Below are 23,405 nucleotides of genomic sequence, written 5' to 3'. Positions count from 1 at the left end.
TTTTGCATATACATACATACGTACTGAATAGAGATCACCTTAGATATTAATCGATTGTCGTTTTTTATGTTTTGTAAAGCAATTTCATATAAATTTCGTAAATATTCTGAAACAAAGTCAGCATATATTTTTATTTGAATTGGTAATTATGCATTTTCGCTATGTTATAGAAAATTTAATATTTGTTATCGACATATTTATTTTCACTCAAGTGTAAATATAGTACATCTCTAAATAATGAAATGTAAGAGCTGATTAGACCTGTTCGTTTTCAATTGAGGTAATTTCGTGGCTGTCACGTACTGAATTGCAAAATCGTCTCAAGTCACAAAAATTTTCTCTAATATAAGATCTCAATTTTAGAGACTTGTGACTGTATCACAGTACAGAATCGTTCGATTAAATTCGATCTAATCCTTTCACATTCCAGTATACAAATAAATCACCAATTGTCTAAGAGGGACAAAACTCTATATATATGGACCCCATTACTTTTAATTGATTTATTACCGAAAATACCGGTCAATGTGTGAGGTATATATGTAACTGAAATTAGTAGTAATTTTTTCCTGATAATAGTATGTCTGAATGTAAAAAATGGGCTGAATGGGCTTTTCCCAGCACCTTTGATTCTTGCTAGTTGCAGTTCGGTTACGTCCAAACATTGACCTTTCTTATACTATGTTCAGACCGACACCTAATCACACGATTTCGGCTGTTGCATGGATTATCCCACTAATCTTAAAAATTTATCAAGATTTCGCCATACAAAAATGACAGTTCCAAATCACTTCATTAAAATGATTTGAAACTGATCCACGCTAAATCTGTCCGTGCGACTCTGATTTTGCGCAATCTACTTGTCAGCACTGGAAAAATACTAGTCAGCACTGGAAATCTGTTACGTTATCACAGCTGATTTAGACACTACAAAGGGAAAAAAATGTAAACAAACAAATTTTTTTTAAAGCAATGAATCTAATTTCACCTGAAAATCGATTTAACAAATGAAAAATGCATCCATTATTTCTATTACATGGAAAATATTAAAAAAGACGGCTTTTATTTCAAAATACCATATGACAATCTTTTCTTTTGATAAATATTAAGCCATGTGAATTCTTGAATGACAATAACAGCTGTTTTTTGATCTTTCTAACGGCAGTGAGAACACTGTTGGGTTATGAAAGGATTAAATGTAATCTAATCTTTGAAATTTTCGGTCTGAACATAGTATTACTTGTTTAAGTTATAAACGTATCAATCTGTAATCTTTGTATAAGATATTTGTAATTTTTTTAGTTTTTTATCTTACCAAGTTACGCTAGATGCATGAATGTTTACGGAACAAGCTAATGCGATTGTGCTATCCCGCTTTACATGAATCTCTGTTGAGCCCAGAATTTTCGCACGCGCCGCTAAAGAAAGAAATAAGATATAAAAATACTACATATGTATATTATATTGAAAATATGTATGTAAATAAAATAAAATCATTCTTCTGAAAACGCGCATGGCATACCGGCTACATGCGTATTATATTTACGCGTTGAAATTCTTGTTGTCTCAACTGAACCTTCCCCTCACTCCTCAAATTTTGTTTTAATGAATGTACAAATGAATTTCGTATAGTTAATAGTCATTACAAACCTTTTGATTTCAAAAAACATTTTTTACGTAAAAGCAATTATGTCTGATAATTTACTCTTCATAAATTAAAATGTTTGTCAAAGCCATATGCAAATAATATTCTGTAGCAACCGGTTGCAAGAGTGTAAAAAAAGTTCAACAACCAATAAAGAAATGGTTAAAATTGAACTGTGAAACTGCATATGATTAGAGAAAAATTTGTATTCTATGAGATCTGATATTAAACCATCGAAAAATGCTACAGGATGCTGCAATGCAATAACGTTCTATAAATAAATTTTCCTTAGCACTGGACGATACTCATGGAAATCGAGAACTTATCATTCTAGTCTTGTGATGGTCAATAATGCACAATGAACAATCTCAGAAAATAATTATAGGGTTAATATATTATAAGGTTAATATATTAATTTAATACTATGTTCCAACAAAAAATTTTAAGTGGTTTGATTACATTTAATCTATTACTAATCTGGACTGTCCTCACTGCTGTTGCAGATTTATAAATCAGCTGCTTTTGACATTAAAAATTTTACATTGTTTAATACGTATATTTATTGAAAGAAAACATTGTAATGTCGTATTTTGTTCAAAAATCGTTTTTTTTTTTTTAATATTATCTATTTAATGGGCGTAATGGGTGCATTTTTTGACTTAGGAATTGCTTTTAATTCATTTTTTTGTTTGCATTTTTTTCTTGTTTAAATAGTTTTCTCTTTGTAATGTCTAAATCAGTTGTGTTAATCAAACAGATTTTCTTACTGGCAAGCACACTAAATCTGAGTCGCACAGAGAGATTTTGTGGAGATTAAATCTTCAAATCTCCTTGGTGACGAGATTAACCGGCGTAATTTTTTATGGCGGTCAGAACATGGTATAAATTAAATGAAACAGAAATCCTAAAATAAAATCAATTTATTTTAATTTCCGAATTGTTTACATTTTATTAGAAACCAATTACCAATTCGCATGCATTTATAAAACACACTCATTATTTAACAAAATTAGAACACGACGTAGTTTTATCAAAAATTTGAAACATATTTACGAGTATTAATGACTGCAGATCTAACCTTTTGCATCATAGTATTCGGATTCGGTTATCTTATCTCTATTATCGGCCTCCGCTGCAAATGTAAGAGCAAAATAACAATTGCATTACTTATGAAATTATTCAATTTATTTAGTTGTAGAACGATCTCTAATAATTATCGTTTCTATATTACATGTTTTTAAAAACTTATATTTAGATGCAGTATGAAAATCCGGCCAAATGAAAGACAAAACCGAGATCAAAGTACTAAAGCAACACATTCGCCACACCCTCACTAAGTATCAAATAATGTTTATTAAAATATGGAAGGATTATTTTCGAGCGCAGCTGAATATAATATATCCTATTCTCACATTTTGTAAGAATTACAGAAATGTGAAACGATTCCAAACTTCAATCAATCAGAAGGACGGAAACTATTATTTTTGGCATATGAGGGCAAGGTGTGAACTAATAGCATCCATGTTCGGCACAAAACTTTTTAAGTGACTAGCCCATGTAAACAAGTAATTCGAATTTCACCCAAAGTAAAAATGTCAGTTAGTTGGTATGCGACAAATTAGCACAGGAATTTTAGGATTATTTTTACCCATTGCCAATTTTTAACCGATCCACATATAAATTGGCTAGACTAACTCTACGTTGGCCGACAATGACGGACTTTACCTTCATGCAACCCGTGCCTCCTTAGAGCGCCAGATACTACCTGTAGCAATTTTTATCAAACGGACGCACGGACGATACCATAAAAGATGTCTGAAAGATGTGATATTATTAATTTCATATTAATTTTTGGGTATGCGTAATCGGGATTTGCCATTAATCTTATTAAAACCAGTAATTAGGGTTGGTGCAAAAGGAACACAACACAAATCGAGTTTTCGATGAACGAGTTATTTCGTTAACCGTTGCTTGCAATCACTTTAATCACTTTTCCTGCCATAAAAAATGACAGGTTCTAACAATTTAAAAAAATGCCTAACCTTAGAAGACACATTTCAGATAGGGAAAACGCATAGAATTTGTAATATCTGAAGTTGTAGAAATATTTGCTTATTTCCATACAAACTAGCCCCGCTGATTTATATGTATATGTATATAAAAGGTATGTATTTTTCAAACATTTTAAAAATAAACTTGTAGATCTGCAGAATCTACTAAAATTTAAGGTATCAGAGATGCCCAAAATGTATGTGGGTGAAACCACGTCAAGTGGTCCATGAAATGAATAACCGATTTGAAAATTAGCAGTTCGTTACATGAGGGACAAGACATATACCTCGGGTTATAAATATTTCGTCAAAATCCTTTTTTTTTGTTAAAATTATTTATATAAAGGTTGAAATTTAGAGCATGCTAAAATTGTAAAACCATTTTCTCATAAACCACTAGAGATAAATCAATGAAATTTTACGAAGTCAAAGAAAAATGTTCGCGCTTTCATGGTAGCCGTTGCTAACACTCATTCTTCTTCTTCTTCTTTACTGGTGTAGACACCGCTTACGCGACTATAGCCGAGTCAACAACAGCGCGCCAGTCGTTTCTTCTCTTCGCTACGTGGCGCCAATTGGACATTCCAAGCGAAGCCAGGTCCTTCTCCACTTGGTCCTTCCAACGGAGTGGAGATCTTCCTCTTCCTCTGCTTCCCGCGGCGGGTACTGCGTCGAATGCTTTCAGAGCTGGAGTGTTTTTATAAATCCGGACAACATGACCTAGCCAGCGTAGCCGCTGTCTTTTAATTCGCTGAACTATGTTAATGTCGTCGTATATCTCGTACAGCTCATCGTTCCACCGAATGCGATATTCGCCGTGGCCAATGCGCAAAGGACCATAAATCTTTCGCAGGACCTTTCTCTCGAAAACTCGGAACGTCGACTCATCGGTCGTTGTCATCGTCCAAGCCTCTACACCATATAGCAGGACGGGAATAATTAGTGAAATATAGAGTTTGGTTTTTGTTCGTCGAGAGAGGACTTTACTTCTCAATTGCCTACTCAGTCCAACTTAGCACCTGTTGGCAAGAGTAATCGTGCGTTGGATTTCCAGGCTGACATTGTTGGTGGTGTTAATGCTGGTTCCTAAATAGACGAAATTATCTAGAACTTCAAAGTTATGACTGTCAACAGTGACGTGAGAGCCAAGTCGCGAGTGCGACGACTGTTTGTTTGATGACAGGAGATATTTCGTCTTGCCCTCGTTCACTGCCAGACCCATTTGCGTTGCTTCCTTGTTCAGTCTGGAGAAAGCAGAACTAACGGCGCGGGTGTTGAGGCCGATGATATCAATATCATATAAAAGATTGTACCTGCTCGATTAAGTTCTGCAGCTCGAATAATTTTCTCCAGCAGCAGATTGAAGAAGTTGCACGATAGGGAGTCGCCTTGTCTGAAACCTCGTTTGGTATCGAACGGCTCGGAGAAATCCTTCCCGATTCTGACGGAGCTTTTGGTGTTGCTCAACGTCAGTTTGCACAGCCGTATTAGTTTTGCGGGGATACCAAATTCAGACATCGCAGCATAGAGGTACCTCCTTTTCGTGCTGTCGAAAGCAGCTTTGAAATCGACGAATAGGTGGTGCGTGTCGATTCTCCTTTCACGGGTCTTTTCCAGAATTTGGCGCATGGTGAATATCTGGTCGGTTGTTGATTTTCTAGGTCTAAAGCCACATTGATAAGGTCCAATCAGTTTGTTGACGGTGGGCTTTAATCTTTCACGCAATACGCTCGATAGAACCTTGTACGCGATGTTGAGGAGGCTTATCCCACGGTAGTTGGCGCAGATTGTGGGGTCTCCTTTTTTATGGATTGGGCATAGCATGCTTAAATTCCAATCGTTGGGCATGCTTTCATCCGACCATATTTTACAAAAAAGCTGATGCATGTTTTTTATCAGTTCTTCGCCGCCGTGTTTTAATAGCTCGGCCAGTAATCAATCGGTTCCCGCTGCCTTGTTTTTCTTCACACGGGTAATTGCTATTCGAACTTCTTCGTGGTCGGGTAATGGAACGTCTGCTCCATCGTCATCGATTGGGAAATCGGGTTCGCCTTCTCCTAGCGTTATGCGTTCATTGCCATTTAGCAGGCTGGAGAAATGTTCCCTCCGTAATTTAAGTATGCTCTGGGCATCGATCACTAGATCACCTTTAGGGGTTCTACAAGAGTATGCTCCGGTCTTGAAACCTTCAGTTAGCCGCCGCATCTTTTCGTAGAATTTTCGAGCATTACCCCTATCGGTCAGCTTATCAAGCTGTTCGTACTCACGCATTTCGGCCTCTTTCTTTTTCTGTCTACAAATGCGTCTCGCTTCCCTCTTCAACTCTCGGTATCTATCCCATCAACCAGCTGGGCAGCGGCACCTTCCCAATTAAGGGACCGGACATTCCAGGTGCATACCCTCAAATCATAGTCCTCAATTCGTTTGCCATGGTCGTCATCAAAAGGGGGGTCATTCATTCGAAGCTTGTTGTTCCCTTTCATTGGGGGTGTTTTTTACCGTGGCGGGTCCCAAACCCAGCGCGCAACCCTAAGTAGCGAATATTTCACCTTCTCACTTTAGCTCGCCTTCAAACGGATGTTCTTAAGCTACCCAGAGGATACTTGGTCAAAGACCGGAAGTCGTGAGTTGCTTCAGTCATATGTAAAATAATCGTTTCTGGCCACTCCCAAGTGAATGGCGATCAGAGGACTTTCCTCACTTGCGTGAACTTCTACACATGACTCCATCCACCAACTCCCATTTAATTTTCAAAATTTTAGAGAGTTAGCTGTATTTTCGTTGGCAACATAGTTAAAAATGACCAATTTTACCGTGCGATTCTGTAACGTGAGACAGTCTCAAGTCTCTAAATTTGAGATTTTAAGTTAGAAGAGACAATTTTTGAGACTTGAGACGATTTTGCTATTCTGTAAGTGACAGTCACAAAATCTATTACATTTCATCATTCAGAGATGTTTTTACACTTGAATGAAAATAATTATGTCGATAACAAATATTAAATTTTCTTTAACATAGTCAAAAAACATAATTATACTATGTTCGGACCGACAACGAAAACATGTTTTCGTGGGAAAAACTGGTTTTCGCACGAAAACTTATGTTTTCGTCCATGTAAAATCTGTCAAACGAAAACACGGTTTTCGCTGAAAACTACTTGAAAACTTACATTCCACTCATTATAATCGGTGCCTGCTCTAGTTTAATCGATTTTTTTGGAAGACATATTTTGCCGGCCCTAAATTGTCACTTGATATTTGTTTACATTCCATATACGGTTGTCAGTTTGTGTTTGATATTAATATTAAAAAATGGAAAAACAAAAATTTCTATTGGTGCTGGAACATTTATGTGCTGGAATGAAACATCTACGTGACAATAATTTAGTACATCGCGATTTAAAACCGGGAAATATAATAAAATTTATTTCGGAGATGGTCAAACCATATATAATACAAGCTATCTGATTTCGGTGCCGCCCGGGAATTGGATGATAACAAAGCGTTTGTTTCACTTTATGGAACAGAGGAGAATTTACATCTCGATATGTATGAACGTGCTGTGCTACGTAAACAAATAAATCGTTCATTTACTGCAAATGTGGACTTATGGTTCATTGGTGTCACTCTTTACCATGTAGCAACTGGAAATTTACCATTCCGTCCTTTTGGTGGCCGTAAAAACCGCAAAAAAAAAAAAACCATGCATCAAATAACCACAAAAAAGGCGTCTGGCGTAATTTCGGGTACTCAACTATCCGAAAATGGACCAATCGAATGGTGGACTACGCTGCCATCATATTGCAATTTGTCAGAAGATCTAAAAACATTGGTGACACCGCTCTTGACTGGTTTGTTAAAAAAATATCTAGAGAAAACCTGGTGTTTGATCGTTTCTCCAAGAAGTAACATTAATTTTGCGTAAATTCGTTTTGCATGTCTTTTTCACAAATCGCACCACTTCTGTGGAAGTTTACCTCGAACCAGTCGTACAAATTGATAAATTTCGTGAACGCATATTACTACAGCCGGAGTACCAATAGAAAAGCAGATATTATTATTCAATAATGAGCCTTTGGAAAGTGACGTCCTCTTCCATATGTAAGTGCCGACTCCGCTATTCAAAAAAACTTTTGGATGTTTCAATTATATTTTCTTCCTTTTTTAATAGCTAAAGCTTTTCCTCAGCAGAAAATCCAATATTCCTACATAGTAATGATGACAATAATGTAACGTAACGTGTCGGTTGAAAATTATGCCAGTCTTGCTAAGGTGGGTGTTTATTATTTGGTTCAGATTATATTTTAGTGAGTATTTTATTTATTATTTTTTAGGCCGCTTGTAGCGTTGGACATGAATGCAAGAGACACCTTTACATTTATGAGTATTTTAATAAAGCGTTCTGTAGAACAAGAAGACAGCAGTCGGGTCAACTGGCTGTTCTCCCTAAATTATAATTAATAAATATTAATTCTAATACGATTAGATGTTGTTTCTTTAAATCGGCTATATTTTTTGCCAAGGCCTGGTGCTGAGTAGTTCTCTTGAAGAATTGTCGTTGAGCAGGATATTTATTTGGCTTCTCAAAGCAATTGCTTTTGCAATTAGCAACTTTTTCTCAGAATTCTAAAAAACACGATCTTTAGTAATAATTACAAGCAAAAATTAAGGAACATACCATTCTCGTTGCTCAAATGTAAACAAACAAATAAATTTGTGAGCTGTCAGTGAAAACTCAGCGAAAACACAAATTGTCGGTCCGAACGACTTACATTCCACAACATACAAATGTGTTTTCAAAATGTTTTCAATGTCGGTCCGAACATAGTATTACCAATAAAAATGTAAATATATGTTCACCTTGTTTCATAATATTTACGAAATTTATGTAAAATTTATTTATTTTTAACCTTTTCGTGTTTGAGCTGCTTACAACATATAAAAAAACGACAATCGATTAATATCTATGATGATTTCTATTCAGTATGTTCAAAATAGCAGACAAGAGTTCTTTTTAGTTTTGTGACCTGCTAACTATCAGGTCTCAAATTTGAGGCAATGTTTTGAGACTAAGGCTAGAGACTGTTTAGTGAATAGTAACTAGTCACAATTTGAGACTTTACCTCAAAATGTCTCAAATAGAGACTAGAGACTGGTTCCAGAATCCCGCTATTAATCTATACAAGCAACACTGACAGATGTTGATATTGTTACGAATTTACTCCTTGCTAGTTTTACTTTACTAGGTTCGTATCTCTGGATTGACAAATAAAACTAAAAGCCGTTTAATTCACTTCAACAAAATCTCTTTATTTTACAACTCGTCTACACTATATCAGTTTACTCTTAGCACTGGTTGATTACGTTGGCGCTGCCACGGCTTATATAGCCACGCACTTCTCGCTGATGCCGACGTGTCCTTCTAGAATATTGCGTCTGGAAATTACAAGAACATAATGCTATACGGCGCCAAATGCAGACAGCCGTGGCGCCAGACTCAGCAATTGTTTAAGTAGACAAGCAGACGGCTGCGGCGCCAAATGTCTATTGTTTCGACAGGCAGACAGCCGCGGCGCCAGATGTCTACAACAAGACAAATGCTATTCCATATACCTAGAGCTATTGTTCATAATAAGGGATGCATATAGCAATACAAATACAACTTAATACTACTTTTGTAACACTGCCCTCCACTAAAGCCTAATCGTCCCGATTAGGCACAAATCCTCTTGAACCAAATGGGGCGAGCCTCTCCAAATGTACTACTTTCATTTTACATCGTGCCTTTCCATTTCTTTGTATGCGGTATACCACGTCATTAAGTCGTTTCATCACCATATAGGGTCCTTCCTAGGCTGTCTGCAGTTTCGGGGACAAGCCCTTCTTTCGAAGTGGATTGTACAACAGGACCAGATCACCTTCTTCAAAACCTTTTGAATTTGCCGCTTGATCGAACCGGTCCTTCATTGCTCATCAGAAGCGTATGCTGTCTTACCATTAGATGCAATTCATTCATTTCTTCCTTTAAGGCAGAACAATAATCTCCATCATTTCTTACAGCTGTAGGATTCGTTCCAAACTTAAGATCAGCAGGGAGTCGCAGATCAGATCCAAAAATAATCTTTGCTGGCGTGTAACCAGTTGTCTCGTGCTTCGCTGAACGATACGCCAGCAGGAACATCTGGATGCACTTGTCCCAATTCCGTTGATCTTTATCAACGATTTTCCGCAGATGTTCTTCGAGCGTTCGGTTGAATCTCTCTACCATCACATCTGATTGTGGATGTAACGCTGTTGTCCGTGTCTTGTGGATGCCCAATAATGTACAGACTTCTTGGAAAATGGAAGATTCGAAATTCCTGCCTTGATCCGAGTGTAATTCGACGGGCACTCCGAACCTCGTTATCCAATTTTCTACAAACGCTTCGGCTACCGTCTTCGCTTCTTGGTTTGGAAAGGCATACACTTCTGGCCATTTACTGAAATAGTCCATGACAACCAGTAGATATTTGTTTCCGGACGTACTGGTTGGGAACGGACCTGCAACATCCATTGCGACTCGTTCAAATGGTGATCCCACGTTGTACTGTTGCAGCCTACCGCGACTTTTGGTTTTAGGGCCTTTAGCTGCCATGCACTCTACGCAATTACTTATCCATTCTGCTATGGAATCTCAACAACCGATCCAGTAGAACCGTTGTTTAATCTTCTCTATAGTTTTTGTAAATCCAAGGTGCCCTCCACTAGGTCCATTGTGATATTCTTTCAATACTTTCAGGATCATGGACTTCGGTACTATGATCAGCAGACGAGACTGTTTGCCATCTTCACTTTCCCAGGTACGATGAAGGTATCCATTAACGAGGTTTATGCTGTTCCATTGGGCCCAATATGCTTTTGCAGTTGGACTCTCGTTACTTATTTGTTCCTTTGGTGGTCGAACCCCATTATCTTTGGCTATTATCAGCCTTGCAAGATCAGGGTCCTCCAGCTGATTGATTCTGATGCGGTGAGGAGTCCAATCATCTTCAGGTTCTATATTCAGTAATCGCACGTCGATTATACCTTCTTTTCCCTCTGATTTGGAGCAATGTTTACATTCCAGTGGACAAGGGCGACGTGATAATGCATCCGCATTTTTGTGGTGAATCCCCTTTCAGTGTTCTGTTTCGAAGTCGTAATTCTGTAATTTTTCATTTCCATGCAGTTCGTTCAGCAAATTATTTAGGAGTGAAGGACTTATCTGCTGTGGATCAATAGTAGGCTTCTGTTGTGACCGTTCGCATCGTGCTATTGCACTTATATTCTGGCACTGTCCACTTACTGCTCCTTTCTTCAGACTTATAGGCGTGTTGAATTCATTCACTACTCTGACCGGAATAGTGGCGTCTTCTCTAGTTTTCACAAGCGTTCTTCCTACCAATATGGGTGTATCTATTTTTGTTGGTTCCACAATCCATAATCCTTCAGTCCCACCTCCTCCATTCACTTTAGCCCATACAATCGCCTCAGATTTTGGTGGAATACTCTGATTATCATCAACAATCACCCTCTTACTTTCAGCGTTGGTCACATATCCGGTGTTTATAGGCATCTCCATGTTCTGGCAAAACAGCATTTGCTTGTTTAAATCCAAAGTGACCCCGTGATCAATCATGAAATCTACTCCCATTATAATTTCATCCGTGATTTCTGCTACGATGAAGGTGTGATTAACTTCCAGGGTACCAATCATCACTTAGCAAAACACTTTTCCCGCGACAGCTGCTTCCTCCCCGGTGGCCGTTCGAAGCTTGCAACCGACTAATGGTTCAACCGTTCCTCTTATCACGTCCGGTCGGATAATTGAATGTGTGGCACCAGTATCCAAAGTAAGCGTTGATAGTCATCCATTTACGATGCCGTTGATAGTAAGATTGTTGTCATGGCGACCTATTTGTGATATCGAGATGGCGGGGCAAATAGTTGTGGGAACCAGCTCACGCCCCTTTGAACTGTTCCGTTTTAGTTTAACGACTTGTGAGATGTGAATGCTCCGTCCTCGTTATCTGTTGGTTGTTTTCGTTTTGATGGGTTTACTTTTATATTGCAATTTCGGGCAAAGTGACCCGCTTTTCCACAGTTGAAACATCTTCCTGTTGTATTTACTCGCAGCAATTGTCTTCAGAGTCTTCAATATTTCTTTCATCAGCGCCGGTTGTTCCATTTCAACTCTTTGTACTCTGTGCGCTGGTTTACTTAGTAGCGAAGCTGTTTCCTGTGTGAGGGCGTGTGAAACCGTTTCAGCAAACGTTCTTTTTGGCAATGCATATGTGGCGCGTTTGGTGTCCACATCACGAATTCCATTTATGAAGCTTTGAATTTTTACCCTCTCAATGTAATCCACAGGTGCATCTGCATTTGCCAAATGAGCCAGTCGTTCTATTTCAGTTGCGAACTCTTGCAATGACTCGTTCATTTTCTGACCCCTATTTTGCAGTTCGATCTGGTATATTTGTTTCCGGTGCTCACTACCATATCGTCTTTCTATCGCACTCATCAATGCCTCATAGTTATCCCGTTCACAGTCTGGAATAGTCTGAAGGATTTCTGCCGCAGGTCCTTTCAATGATACAAACAAGGACGCTACTTTGTCCGCTGCATTCCAGTTATTGGCCATTGCTGTCTTTTCAAACTGAAGTTTGAAAATTTGAAATGGAATACTTCCATCGAATGTGGGTGCCTTCAATCTTTGATTATTTGTTGATGGTGCAGGGCCATGCAGTTGCAGTTCTCGCATCCGATTAATCTATTGAAGAACTTCTGATTTCAAATTTTCTTCGTCGTTTTTAACGTGCTTAATTCGTCTTCCAATTTTGAAAATTTCTGTTGCACTTGTGTATTATTTTCTGTAATCTGTTGTACCAAACGCTTTTCTAACTGCGTATTATTTTCAGCCATTTGTTGTGTAAGGCGAGACTCTAACTGTGATGTATTTTCAGCTATTTGCGTCATTTGCTGTGCCAGACGATTTCCTGTTTGCACTGCATTTTCAGCTATTTGCGTCATTTGCTGTGCCAGACGATTTTCTGTTTGCACTGCATTTTCTGCCATTTGCTTAATAGCCACTAACAGCATGATCAAGTCCACACTCAATGATGTTCGTTGTTCTTCTACTTTTTCTTCTACCTTTGTAGAAGTTTCTGGCCCATCAAATTCGAACTCGTCCACATTAATTCCATCCGCTTCCATTGCTTCACGTAATCGTGCCTGCAGATCCGCCTTTTTCCCGCTTATCGGCAAATTACGCTCCTCCAGTTCCTTTTTTAATTGCTGAATTCTCAATTCTCCGAATTTAACCATCTTGAATTTGGATTATTTGACAATCCCACTTCTGACACCAATTGTTACGAATTTACTCCTTGCTAGTTTTACTTTACTAGGTTCGTATCTCTGGATTGACAAATAAAACTAAAAGCCGTTTAATTCACTTCAACAAAATCTCTTTATTTTACAACTCGTCTACACTATATCAGTTTACTCTTAGCACTGGTTGATTACGTTGGCGCTGCCAAGGCTTATATAGCCACGCACTTCTCGCTGATGCCGACGTGTCCTTCTAGAATATTGCGTCTGGAAATTAAAAGAACATAATGCTATACGGCGCCAAATGCAGACAGCCGTGGCGCCAGACTCAGCAATTGTTTAAGTAGACAAGCAGACGGCTGCGGCGCCAGATGTCTATTGTTTCGACAGGCAGACAGCCGCGGCGCCAGATGTCTACAACAAGACAAATGCTATTCCATATACCTACAGCTATTGTTCATAATAAGGGATGCATATAGCAATACAAATACAACTTAATACTACTTTTGTAACAATATTATGTTTTGATGCAGTTTTAAAAATAACGTGTTTATATGTTTTTGTAATAAAAAAAAGTTTTGTAAAAATTAGTCGGCTAACAACAGCAATGTTTATTTCAGTAGCTCTATCAAATTACTTATAAACGAATGTGTGAACATACAGAATTATAATCAATACATGGTATAAAGAAAAGTCGATTTTTCTATCCCTATGTCCGTTTGTACGCTTAAATCTATTAAACTACGCAGCAGATTACGATGCTTTTTTTTTAATAGATGGAGTAATTGAAGAGGAAGGTTTATATGTATAATAACATCCATTAAATAGTTGTTTTGAGTTTTCTAATGTGATGTCGTAAATAATTAAAATTTTTCCGCTTACGCTGCAAACGAAGGCTGAACCCTGTGAGATTTATCAAAATAATGTACTCAGTATTACCCATTGAAAAGATCTACAGAAAACTCCCAAATGGTATAAGTCTATATCTTATGAATATCACACAATGTCATTTTTTTGTCAAGTACTTAAATACCGCGTCGGAGGCCGCGGTTCTCCCTATAGCACTTTGAAATTAAAAGTGATCGGACGCATTTATTATCGGAGCTCTCTAGCAAGGAATATTTAAACGGAAAAGATGAAGTATATGCGTACTATTTCAAACTGATACTTCCTCAAAAATAATACAATTGCGCTCACTGCCTTCATTGTCCTTGGTGCTCATTTCGTCTCTTTCCAACTTAACAAAAAGCAATGCTTTATTAACACACGGAATACTTTTATGATAAATTTTTTTGTAAACTAACACAAGTAAATGCTATATCTCATTATCTAATGGTTATAATCTAAATAATAGAAATCATATAGATGGTAGTAGTATTATTATTATAAAGGGTGATTTTTTAAGAGCTTGATAACTTTTTTTAAAAAAAAAACGCATAAAATTTGCAAAATCTCATCGGTTCTTTATTTGAAACGTTAGATTGGTTCATGACATTTACTTTTTGAAGATAATTTCATTTAAATGTTGACCGCGGCTGCGTCTTAGGTGGTCCATTCGGAAAGTCCAATTTTGGGCAACTTTTTCGAGCATTTCGGCCGGAATAGCCCGAATTTCTTCGGAAATGTTGTCTTCCAAAGCTGGAATAGTTGCTGGCTTATTTCTGTAGACTTTAGACTTGACGTAGCCCCACAAAAAATAGTCTAAAGGCGTTAAATCGCATGATCTTGGTGGCCAACTTACGGGTCCATTTCTTGAGATGAATTGTTGTCCGAAGTTTTCCCTCAAAATGGCCATAGAATCGCGAGCTGTGTGGCATGTAGCGCCATCTTGTTGAAACCACATGTCAACCAAGTTCAGTTCTTCCATTTTTGGCAACAAAAAGTTTGTTAGCATCGAACGATAGCGATCGCCATTCACCGTAACGTTGCGTCCAACAGCATCTTTGAAAAAATACGGTCCAATGATTCCACCAGCGTACAAACCACACCAAACAGTGCATTTTTCGGGATGCATGGGCAGTTCTTGAACGGCTTCTGGTTGCTCTTCACCCCAAATGCGGCAATTTTGCTTATTTACGTAGCCATTCAACCAGAAATGAGCCTCATCGCTGAACAAAATTTGTCGATAAACACATTTCGAACCGAACACTGATTTTGGTAATAAAATTCAATGATTTGCAAGCGTTGCTCGTTAGTAAGTCTATTCATGATGAAATGTCAAAGCATACTGAGCATCTTTCTCTTTGACACCATGTCTGAAATCCCACGCGATCTGTCAAATACTAATGCATGAAAATCCTAACCTCAAAAAAATCACCCGTTACGATATTATCGTATGGGGCACCCACAGTAAAGCGTGGACGAGTCCTCTCGTAATGTATATTTCACATTTCTTTGTATTTTTATTTTGCCGCAGATTAAGAGATACAGTACATTTAGTATATGGAACATAACAACACAATGGAACACAATGCGTTAACATTTTTATAATAAATATTTAATAATACATAGTATATGACAAAAACTAACTCAATATAGTCAGTGATTAATAATTCGCAATGTTTTAAGTAATTATTGTGTTGTTTTGAAATTTTCTAATGCAATTGCGCATTTTCAATAACATATAATATTTTCCACACTAGATTCATCATTTCTTTTCCGAAGCTATTTTTTACTTTTCATTGGTCGTGTTTTTTAAGTGGCGGGTCCCAAATTCAGCACACAACCCTGTGGAGGAGATGTTTCGCCTTCAAACGGATGTTTTCTGACTACCCAGAGGATACTTGTTCAAAGACCGGAAGTCGTGAGCTGCTTGAGCCAAATGTAAAAAATCGTTTCTGGCCACTCCCAATTGAATGGTAGTCAGAGCACTTTCCTCACTTACGTGAACTTCTACACATGACACCATCCTCCAGAGCTTAATCGATCAGGTACAATCTTCTATAAGAGTGTACAGCTGCTGGCATATGCCGATGATATGGATATCATTGACCTCAACACCCGCGCCGTTAGTTCTGTTTTTTTCAACCTGGATAAAGAAGCGAATCAGATGGGTCTGGCAGTGAAGGAGGGCAAGACAACTTCGAAGTTGTAGATAATTTCGTCTATCTTGGAACCAGCATTAATAACAATAACAATGTCAGTTTCGAAATCCAACGCAGGATAACTCTTGCCAACAGGTGCTAAGTTGGACTAAGTAGGCAATTGAGAAGTAAAGTCCTCTCTCGACGAACAAAAACCAAACTCTATATTTCACTAATTATTCCCGTCCTGGTATATGGTGCAGAGGCTTGGACGATGACAACAACTCATGAGTCGTCGTTGCGAGTTTTCGAGAGAAAGCTTCTGCGAAAGATTTATGGTCCTTTGCGCGTTGGCCACGGCGAATATCGCATTCCATGAAACGATGAGCTATATGAGATCTACGACGACATTGACATAGTCCAGCGAATTAAAAAACAGCGGCTAGGTCATGTCGCCTGAATGAACGAAAATACTCCAGCTCTGAAAGTATTCGACGCAATACCCGCCAGGGGAAGCAGAGAAGGAGGAAGACCTCCACGCGATTTAAAAGACCAGGTGTAGAAGGACCTGGCTTCGCTTGCTTAGAATCTCTTATTGGCGCCACATTGCGAAAAAAAAGAAACGACTGGCGTGCTGTTGTTAAGTCGGCTATAATCGCGATAGCGGTCTCTATGTCAATAAAGAAGAATATTCATCATTCAAAAGTTTTACTTCGAATCTTCATGTCAATCATTAAATCGTTGGAAAAAATGTAGTTGCCGTGTGTTTTTTTTTTGCGTTAAGGCGTTTAGAGTTTCTTTTTTTAATAATAGACAATAATTTATTTAACAAGAAATCTGATAGAGCTATTGATTATTTTCCTGTAACATTCTGGCGGCACAGATGTCGGAGGCTTACGTAGCACACTAAGCATCGATGGACGTGCCGTTCGTTTTAGAGCGGAAGAGGGGACAAAAAATTCAATATCTTTGAAATGGCATTAATGAATAACATTTTTTTTTGGCAGATTATTAAAGGTAAACATTTTCCGCGTTGGGCGTTGTGTTTGAAAAATGTCAATTGGTTAACAAAATATTATGTAAAATACCATTATTTAAGCAAATGGACAGTGAAAAAATAACTATATTATATACGAACATTTTTCTTTGACTTCGCAAAATTTCATTGATTTATCTATAGTAATTTATGAGAAAATAGTTTTACAATTTTATCATGCTCTAAATTTCAACCTTCAATAACTTTAACTAAAAAAAAAAGAATTTTAACAAAATATTTATGACACGAGGTATGTGTCTTGTCTCTCACTAAATGAACTACTAATTTTCAAAATCGGTGATTTTGCGAAATTTTCATTTACCGCTTGACGTGGTTTGACCCTTGTATAAGAAAACGAAAAATCAAAATTGCCACAATGAAGCAATTACATATATTTTATTTGAACAACAAAAATTGCTTACCATTTACTTCCAGTGACACAGCTAAATTGATTTTCGGCTCTGTATTTACTTGACATTCATAAATTCCACTATCTCTTTTTTGTGCGTAATCGATTTTCAAGTCCCAATCATCTCCGCCTGGCGGATGTAAGATGGAAAAACGTTGATCGCCAGTGTATGTATAAATGTTAGTAGTTAGAATATGAAGATCTCGTTTGCGCATCCATGAAACCTTAAAAATTAAACAAACAATTAGTAAACATAACCGATAGACAATTCCAAACTAAAAGCTTTATTGCGAGAATGCAGTGGAGTGAACCACAACCAACAGGATTTATTGATTACCTTATCCATAATAATTGAATAAATCTGGGACTACTTATCATATTTGTGTTTATTTGGTTAAATGCTAAGTCATTCACATACCGTACGGTTGCCTTTGTTCCTAACACGGCATTTTAATATTGCGGGTTCGTCAGCGACTGTCGATACGTTTCGTGGGCTAATATCATCAAAATATGGACGTTCCATAGTTATGAAATCTGGAAAAAATTTATTGAAAATATTAGTTACATTGAAGCAATTTAAAGTAAGGTAGTTCTCATATTCGACGAGTTGGTCTTAGCAACTAGTGAGAACTCTGTTCTAATACAAAAGATTCTTAATTAATTAGTTAGGTGATATAAAGAAGGAAAAATTTGGACGTGTATACTAGGACCGCAGATCCTCTTAGTAGCTTGTTCAAAGCGCAATATCATGTTGTTCAATAAGTTTTGTCGTTTGATAAGAAAAACACACTTTTATGATTCAGAATACACTTTATTATTCATACGCTTGCTCCAACGATCCTCCAATCAGTGGATCCCATCCCTGAAGTGAGAATCCGGAAGGTCTGCAAAATACGCTTCAATAGCCGTTATGATGGATGCTCCAACAATTCGAACTTAATTTATAGATTTCAGCCATTGTAAAAATACTCTTGTTGCACGGTGCATCGTCCTAATGAAAAATGATTGTTTCTTCCGCAAACCGGGACTTTTTTCACGACTCTTTTTCCTCCAACCAGTCCAAAAGATTGAAGTAATATTCAGAATTAATTATTTTACCAGTTTGCAAGTAATCCACAAACAAAATTCCTCTCGCATTCCAAAGAACTGATGCCAAAGCCTTCTTGGCCGATTGCCGGACATGAACTCGTTTCGAAGCCGAACAACCAGGTTACACTACTCTTTAGCCTTTTGTTTTAATTCAGGATTCATCCATTGTGAAAATCCACTTTATCCTTTTTAAATCCTCCAAATGTTGCTGAGAAAGTCGCATTCGAATGTGTTTTGGTTCCATTGTTAGCGAATGCGACACCCATTGTGCACACAGCTTTCTAAAACCAAAAACATTAAACTTAAAATGTGGCTCACACTGCCTAATGACTAAATCTCTATTAGTCAATCGATGATCTTCCAAAACCATATCCTGTATTTTGGTCATGATTTCTGTTGTTGATGCGCTTTTTGAACGTCCTTCACGTGGATCGTCTTCAAGGCTTGTACGACCACGTTCAAATTCAGCAACACGCTTTCTACTGTTCTAATTGTAGGTGAACAATCATTATACATTTTGTTCATTCGTTCGTGACTTTGTTTTGGTGCTACACCTTCCAAAAATAAGAATTTTATCACTGCACGATATTCCATTTTTTCCATTGTAAAAAAGTACTGTGACCAAATGACTTGTAAAAAAAGAATGAATTGACAAATTGAAAACAAAAAAAAAAATTGGGCTAGTAGCAACGCCTTCTCTTATCGAACGATAAAACTAATTGAACAACCTAGGACACATTCTCCAAAACAGATCCGTAAAGACTCTTGTATATAGTACATTCCTGGACATTTCTGGAGCATTCCATGTTTCCGTTTCTACAAAACGAATTCTAAATAGTATTGAGCCAATATGTGTTGGTCGTAATATACAACGTTGGGTCAGAAGCCTCTAAATCTCTAGAATAATAAGATAGAATGAAACCATGCTAGAATAACTGAGGAAGCCGATGATTGTACTCTACAGGTAGTGGCATTAGCGGACGACATTGCTGAATTATGGAAGTATGAAAATATAATTTATTTTACGTGTATACGAGTACTAGTTCAGTTATGGCACAACTTCCTGTGCGATGTGACGTCATACGCAAGTATGTATAGGGTGATTTTTTAAGAGCTTGATAACTCTTTTAAAAAAAAAAACGCATAAAATTTGCAAAATCTCATCGGTTCTTTATTTGAAACGTTAGATTGGTTCATGACATTTACTTTTTGAAGATAATTTTATTTAAATGTTGACCGCGGCTGCGTCTTAGGTGGTCCATTCGGAAAGTCCAATTTTGGGCAACTTTTTCGAGCATTTCGGCCGGAATAGCCCGAATTTCTTCGGAAATGTTGTCTTCCAAAGCTGGAATAGTTGCTGGCTTATTTCTGTAGACTTTAGACTTGACGTAGCCCCACAAAAAATAGTCTAAAGGCGTTAAATCGCATGATCTTGGTGGCCAACTTACGGGTCCATTTCTTGAGATGAATTGTTGTCCGAAGTTTTCCCTCAAAATGGCCATAGAATCGCGAGCTGTGTGGCATGTAGCGCCATCTTGTTGAAACCACATGTCAACCAAGTTCAGTTCTTCCATTTTTGGCAACAAAACGTTTGTTAGCATCGAACGATAGCGATCGCCATTCACCGTAACGTTGCGTCCAACAGCATCTTTGAAAAAATACGGTCCAATGATTCCACCAGCGTACAAACCACACCAAACAGTGCATTTTTCGGGATGCATGGGCAGTTCTTGAACGGCTTCTGATTGCTCTTCACCCCAAATGCGGCAATTTTGCTTATTTACGTAGCCATTCAACCAGAAATGAGCCTCATCGCTGAACAAAATTTGTCGATAAAAAAGCGGATTTTCTGCCAACTTTTCTAGGGCCCATTCACTGAAAATTCGACGTTGTGGCAGATCGTTCGGCTTCAGTTCTTGCACGAGCTGTATTTTATACGGTTTTACACCAAGATCTTTGCGTAAAATCTTCCATGTGGTCGAATAACACAAACCCAATTGCTGCGAACGGCGACGAATCGACATTTCACGGTCTTCAGCCACACTCTCAGAAACAGACGCAATATTCTCTTCTGTACGCACTGTACGCATTCGTGTGGTTGGTTTAATGTCCAATAAAGTAAACTGAGTGCGAAACTTGGTCACAATCGCATTAATTGTTTGCTCACTTGGTCGATTATGTAGACCATGAATCGGACGTAAAGCGCGAAACACATTTCGAACCGAACACTGATTTTGGTAATAAAATTCAATGATTTGCAAGCGTTGCTCGTTAGTAAGTCTATTCATGATGAAATGTCAAAGCATACTGAGCATCTTTCTCTTTGACACCATGTCTGAAATCCCACGTGATCTGTCTAATACTAATGCATGAAAATCCTAACCTCAAAAAAATCACCCGTTATAAATAATGATTTCTCTTGATATAAGATTCAACTTATGAACATACATATTACTTTTCCATCCTTATGTATAAACCATTTTATTTTAATAATTTATATATATGTAAATTTTAAGTTGTTTAAAAATGAAGTAAAATGCTCACCGTTCAAACTGCTCTGGGATGTAGATTGAATATGATTTAAATAAATGTGCAAAATCAGATATAAAAACGGTTGTAAACGAATATTATTTATTATTGCACTTATCATGCTGTCGATTTCACCGTTTATTGATGATTTTTCGACACCAAAGTCGAGTATGTCCTTTAGAAACTGCAAGAATCAAACACTAATTATTGTATATTGGTTATTGGTATAAACCAAGAATGATAGAATATAAGATTACGACACTAGTTTACCGTTAGTTTTTTTCGGTTTAGCTCGTGACAATTCTTACAAAAACAAATACATTGTGCAACAATTTCATGACGTAACAGTTTTGCGTTGAGAAGAACAAGCATAGAAATGCATACAAATTGTAAACAGAAAAGTAAACACTTTTGGAAATTCCCAAAATAATATTAATTCATTCGTCTTTGCAGGAAAAATTTCAGTGGAATGTTTAGAATATTGTTGCAAGAAAAGATATAAGTAGTTTTAGGGACATCCACAATAAATAGAGTAGAAATTGTTCAAATGAAGAAAACCAGTGAAAGTGTACTGTTGTATTTATTTAAATTTCTAAGCATATATTAATTTTTTAAAATGAAATGTGCAGTGGCTTGTTGTAATAATTATTATGCAATTAAAGGATCGAAAACGAGTTTTTTCAGTTTTCCGGCCGATTTAAAAGTTGCCAAAAAATGGGTGTTATTTTGCAAAAGAAATGATATATTTAATACTAAATCCTCTTTAATATACAGAGATCACTTTAGAGATGAAGATATTATGAACATCTGATACATCCGAACTTATAATATATGTATATATTTATATACAACACAAGAAACGTCTTCTCCATTTGAATCACAACTTAATAGACAATTTTATTATCAATAGGCCGATATATTTCTTTAGAAATGATTCAAATCTTTTCACTCAACAATATTCAATCGCTTCACTAAAACTTTTCATTAAAATCGAAAGAATTAATAATATTTTGCAAATTTACAAAAGTGTTTACTTTTCTGTTTACAATTTGCAAGCCATTTGACAGCTTTTCACTCTTGTTCTTCTCAACACGGAACTATGACGTTTCGTAATGGCGGTCGTCGTAATCTTGTATTCTATCGTTCTTGGTATAAACATATTTCAAATAAAAAAATGTTAACTTCGGTTAACTGAAACTACATACGAGTACATATGTATAATATCCTTCACAAATTCAAAAGATTCCTCACATGAATTTGATCATGATCAGTCAGTTTGTATTGCAGATATATGCTATAGTTTTCCGATATCAACGGTTCCGACAAATGGGCAGCTTCATGGGAAGAAAAAGAAACGATCAAAATTTCGCATCAATATCTCAAAAAGTGAGAGACTAATTCGCGCATATACATACTGACAGAAGAACATGCCTAAATCGACTCAGATTTATATATTTTTAGCCCTTATGTACATATGTATATATTTTACAGGGTCTCCGATATTTACTTCTGAGTATTACAATAATCGTGATGAACTTAATATACCCTGTTCAGGAAATAAAATATTGTATATCCCTAAAGATTTATAATATTGAATTATTTATTGGGATAAAAAAATCATAAAAGTTATAACATTCAAAAAATACTCTGTACTTTTATAGTAATATTTATACATATGTACATACATAAGTGTATCTGAAGGAAACTTCCCTTACAATTCAGCGCCACCACTTATAAAAGTGGGAAAAAGACACCTTCCTGATGAGAGCATCTATTTGCGTAGCTTATGTGTTTCGCTGAGCTATATGATGCTACTTGTATAATCATGCACATAATGCCGTCAATGCTGCCATTGGACAGAAAATCAATAATCGTGCTATATTCTATGTGTGTTTGTGATGTAGTGTCCTTGCTAATATACACTAATTTAACTTTTTTCCCACTTTTTCGGTATGTACTCGTATAATAATTGGATGCTGGCCTTATATATTTTTTCGAGCCTAATAGCCTTGGCAGACGACAGACCTAATTTGCGGGCTTAACTTGCGCATTTGATCCATATTAATGCAAATTAGTAATGCATAAAAATTTCGTGCATTTAGCTGGAGTCGAATCGTTACATCCGTGAACTCGTCACGTAAATAGCTGTATTTCGAATTTTGACACAAGTGATCGTAACACTTCTGTATAAACGTTTCCGTTCGTTCGAAATGTCATTCGAATGAAAAATGCAAATCGTAAAAGATAAATTTATTAAAATGTGAATAATTTTTTTTTTA

At 36.9% G+C, this 23,405-nt stretch overlaps 2 protein-coding genes across 32 annotated transcripts in view; one reads left to right on the top strand and one right to left on the bottom strand.

The window, feature by feature from the left end:
* LOC125779273 (uncharacterized) overlaps positions 1 to 23,405 on the top strand; it is an 854,525-nt gene that overhangs the window by 657,400 nt on the left and 173,720 nt on the right. The window lies entirely within an intron of this gene.
* LOC105222136 (retrovirus-related Pol polyprotein from transposon 412) overlaps positions 1 to 23,405 on the bottom strand; it is an 82,431-nt gene that overhangs the window by 25,079 nt on the left and 33,947 nt on the right. For 10 of the 31 annotated variants that reach the window (XM_049460498.1, XM_049460488.1, XM_049460489.1 and 7 more), the window contains 5 exons: positions 21,142 to 21,310; positions 17,927 to 18,042; positions 17,522 to 17,732; positions 2,724 to 2,777; positions 1,316 to 1,418 (listed from right to left, as the gene is read on the bottom strand). In XM_049460498.1, coding sequence (XP_049316455.1) covers positions 1,316 to 1,418; positions 2,724 to 2,777; positions 17,522 to 17,732; positions 17,927 to 18,042; positions 21,142 to 21,310 — 653 coding nt within the window. Of the gene's footprint in view, positions 1 to 1,315; positions 1,419 to 2,723; positions 2,778 to 17,521; positions 17,733 to 17,926; positions 18,043 to 21,141; positions 21,327 to 22,331; positions 22,461 to 22,811; positions 23,310 to 23,405 lie in introns of those variants that run through there. The other 21 variants (XM_049460478.1, XM_049460471.1, XM_049460470.1 and 18 more) reach the window with 10 other exon arrangements.

The sequence above is a fragment of the Bactrocera dorsalis genome, chromosome 6 (genome assembly GCF_023373825.1).
Source record: "Bactrocera dorsalis isolate Fly_Bdor chromosome 6, ASM2337382v1, whole genome shotgun sequence".
NCBI lineage: Eukaryota > Metazoa > Arthropoda > Insecta > Diptera > Tephritidae > Bactrocera > Bactrocera dorsalis.
Note: the sequence above shows the minus strand (reverse complement) of the source record. Positions and strands in the feature narration are given on the sequence as shown.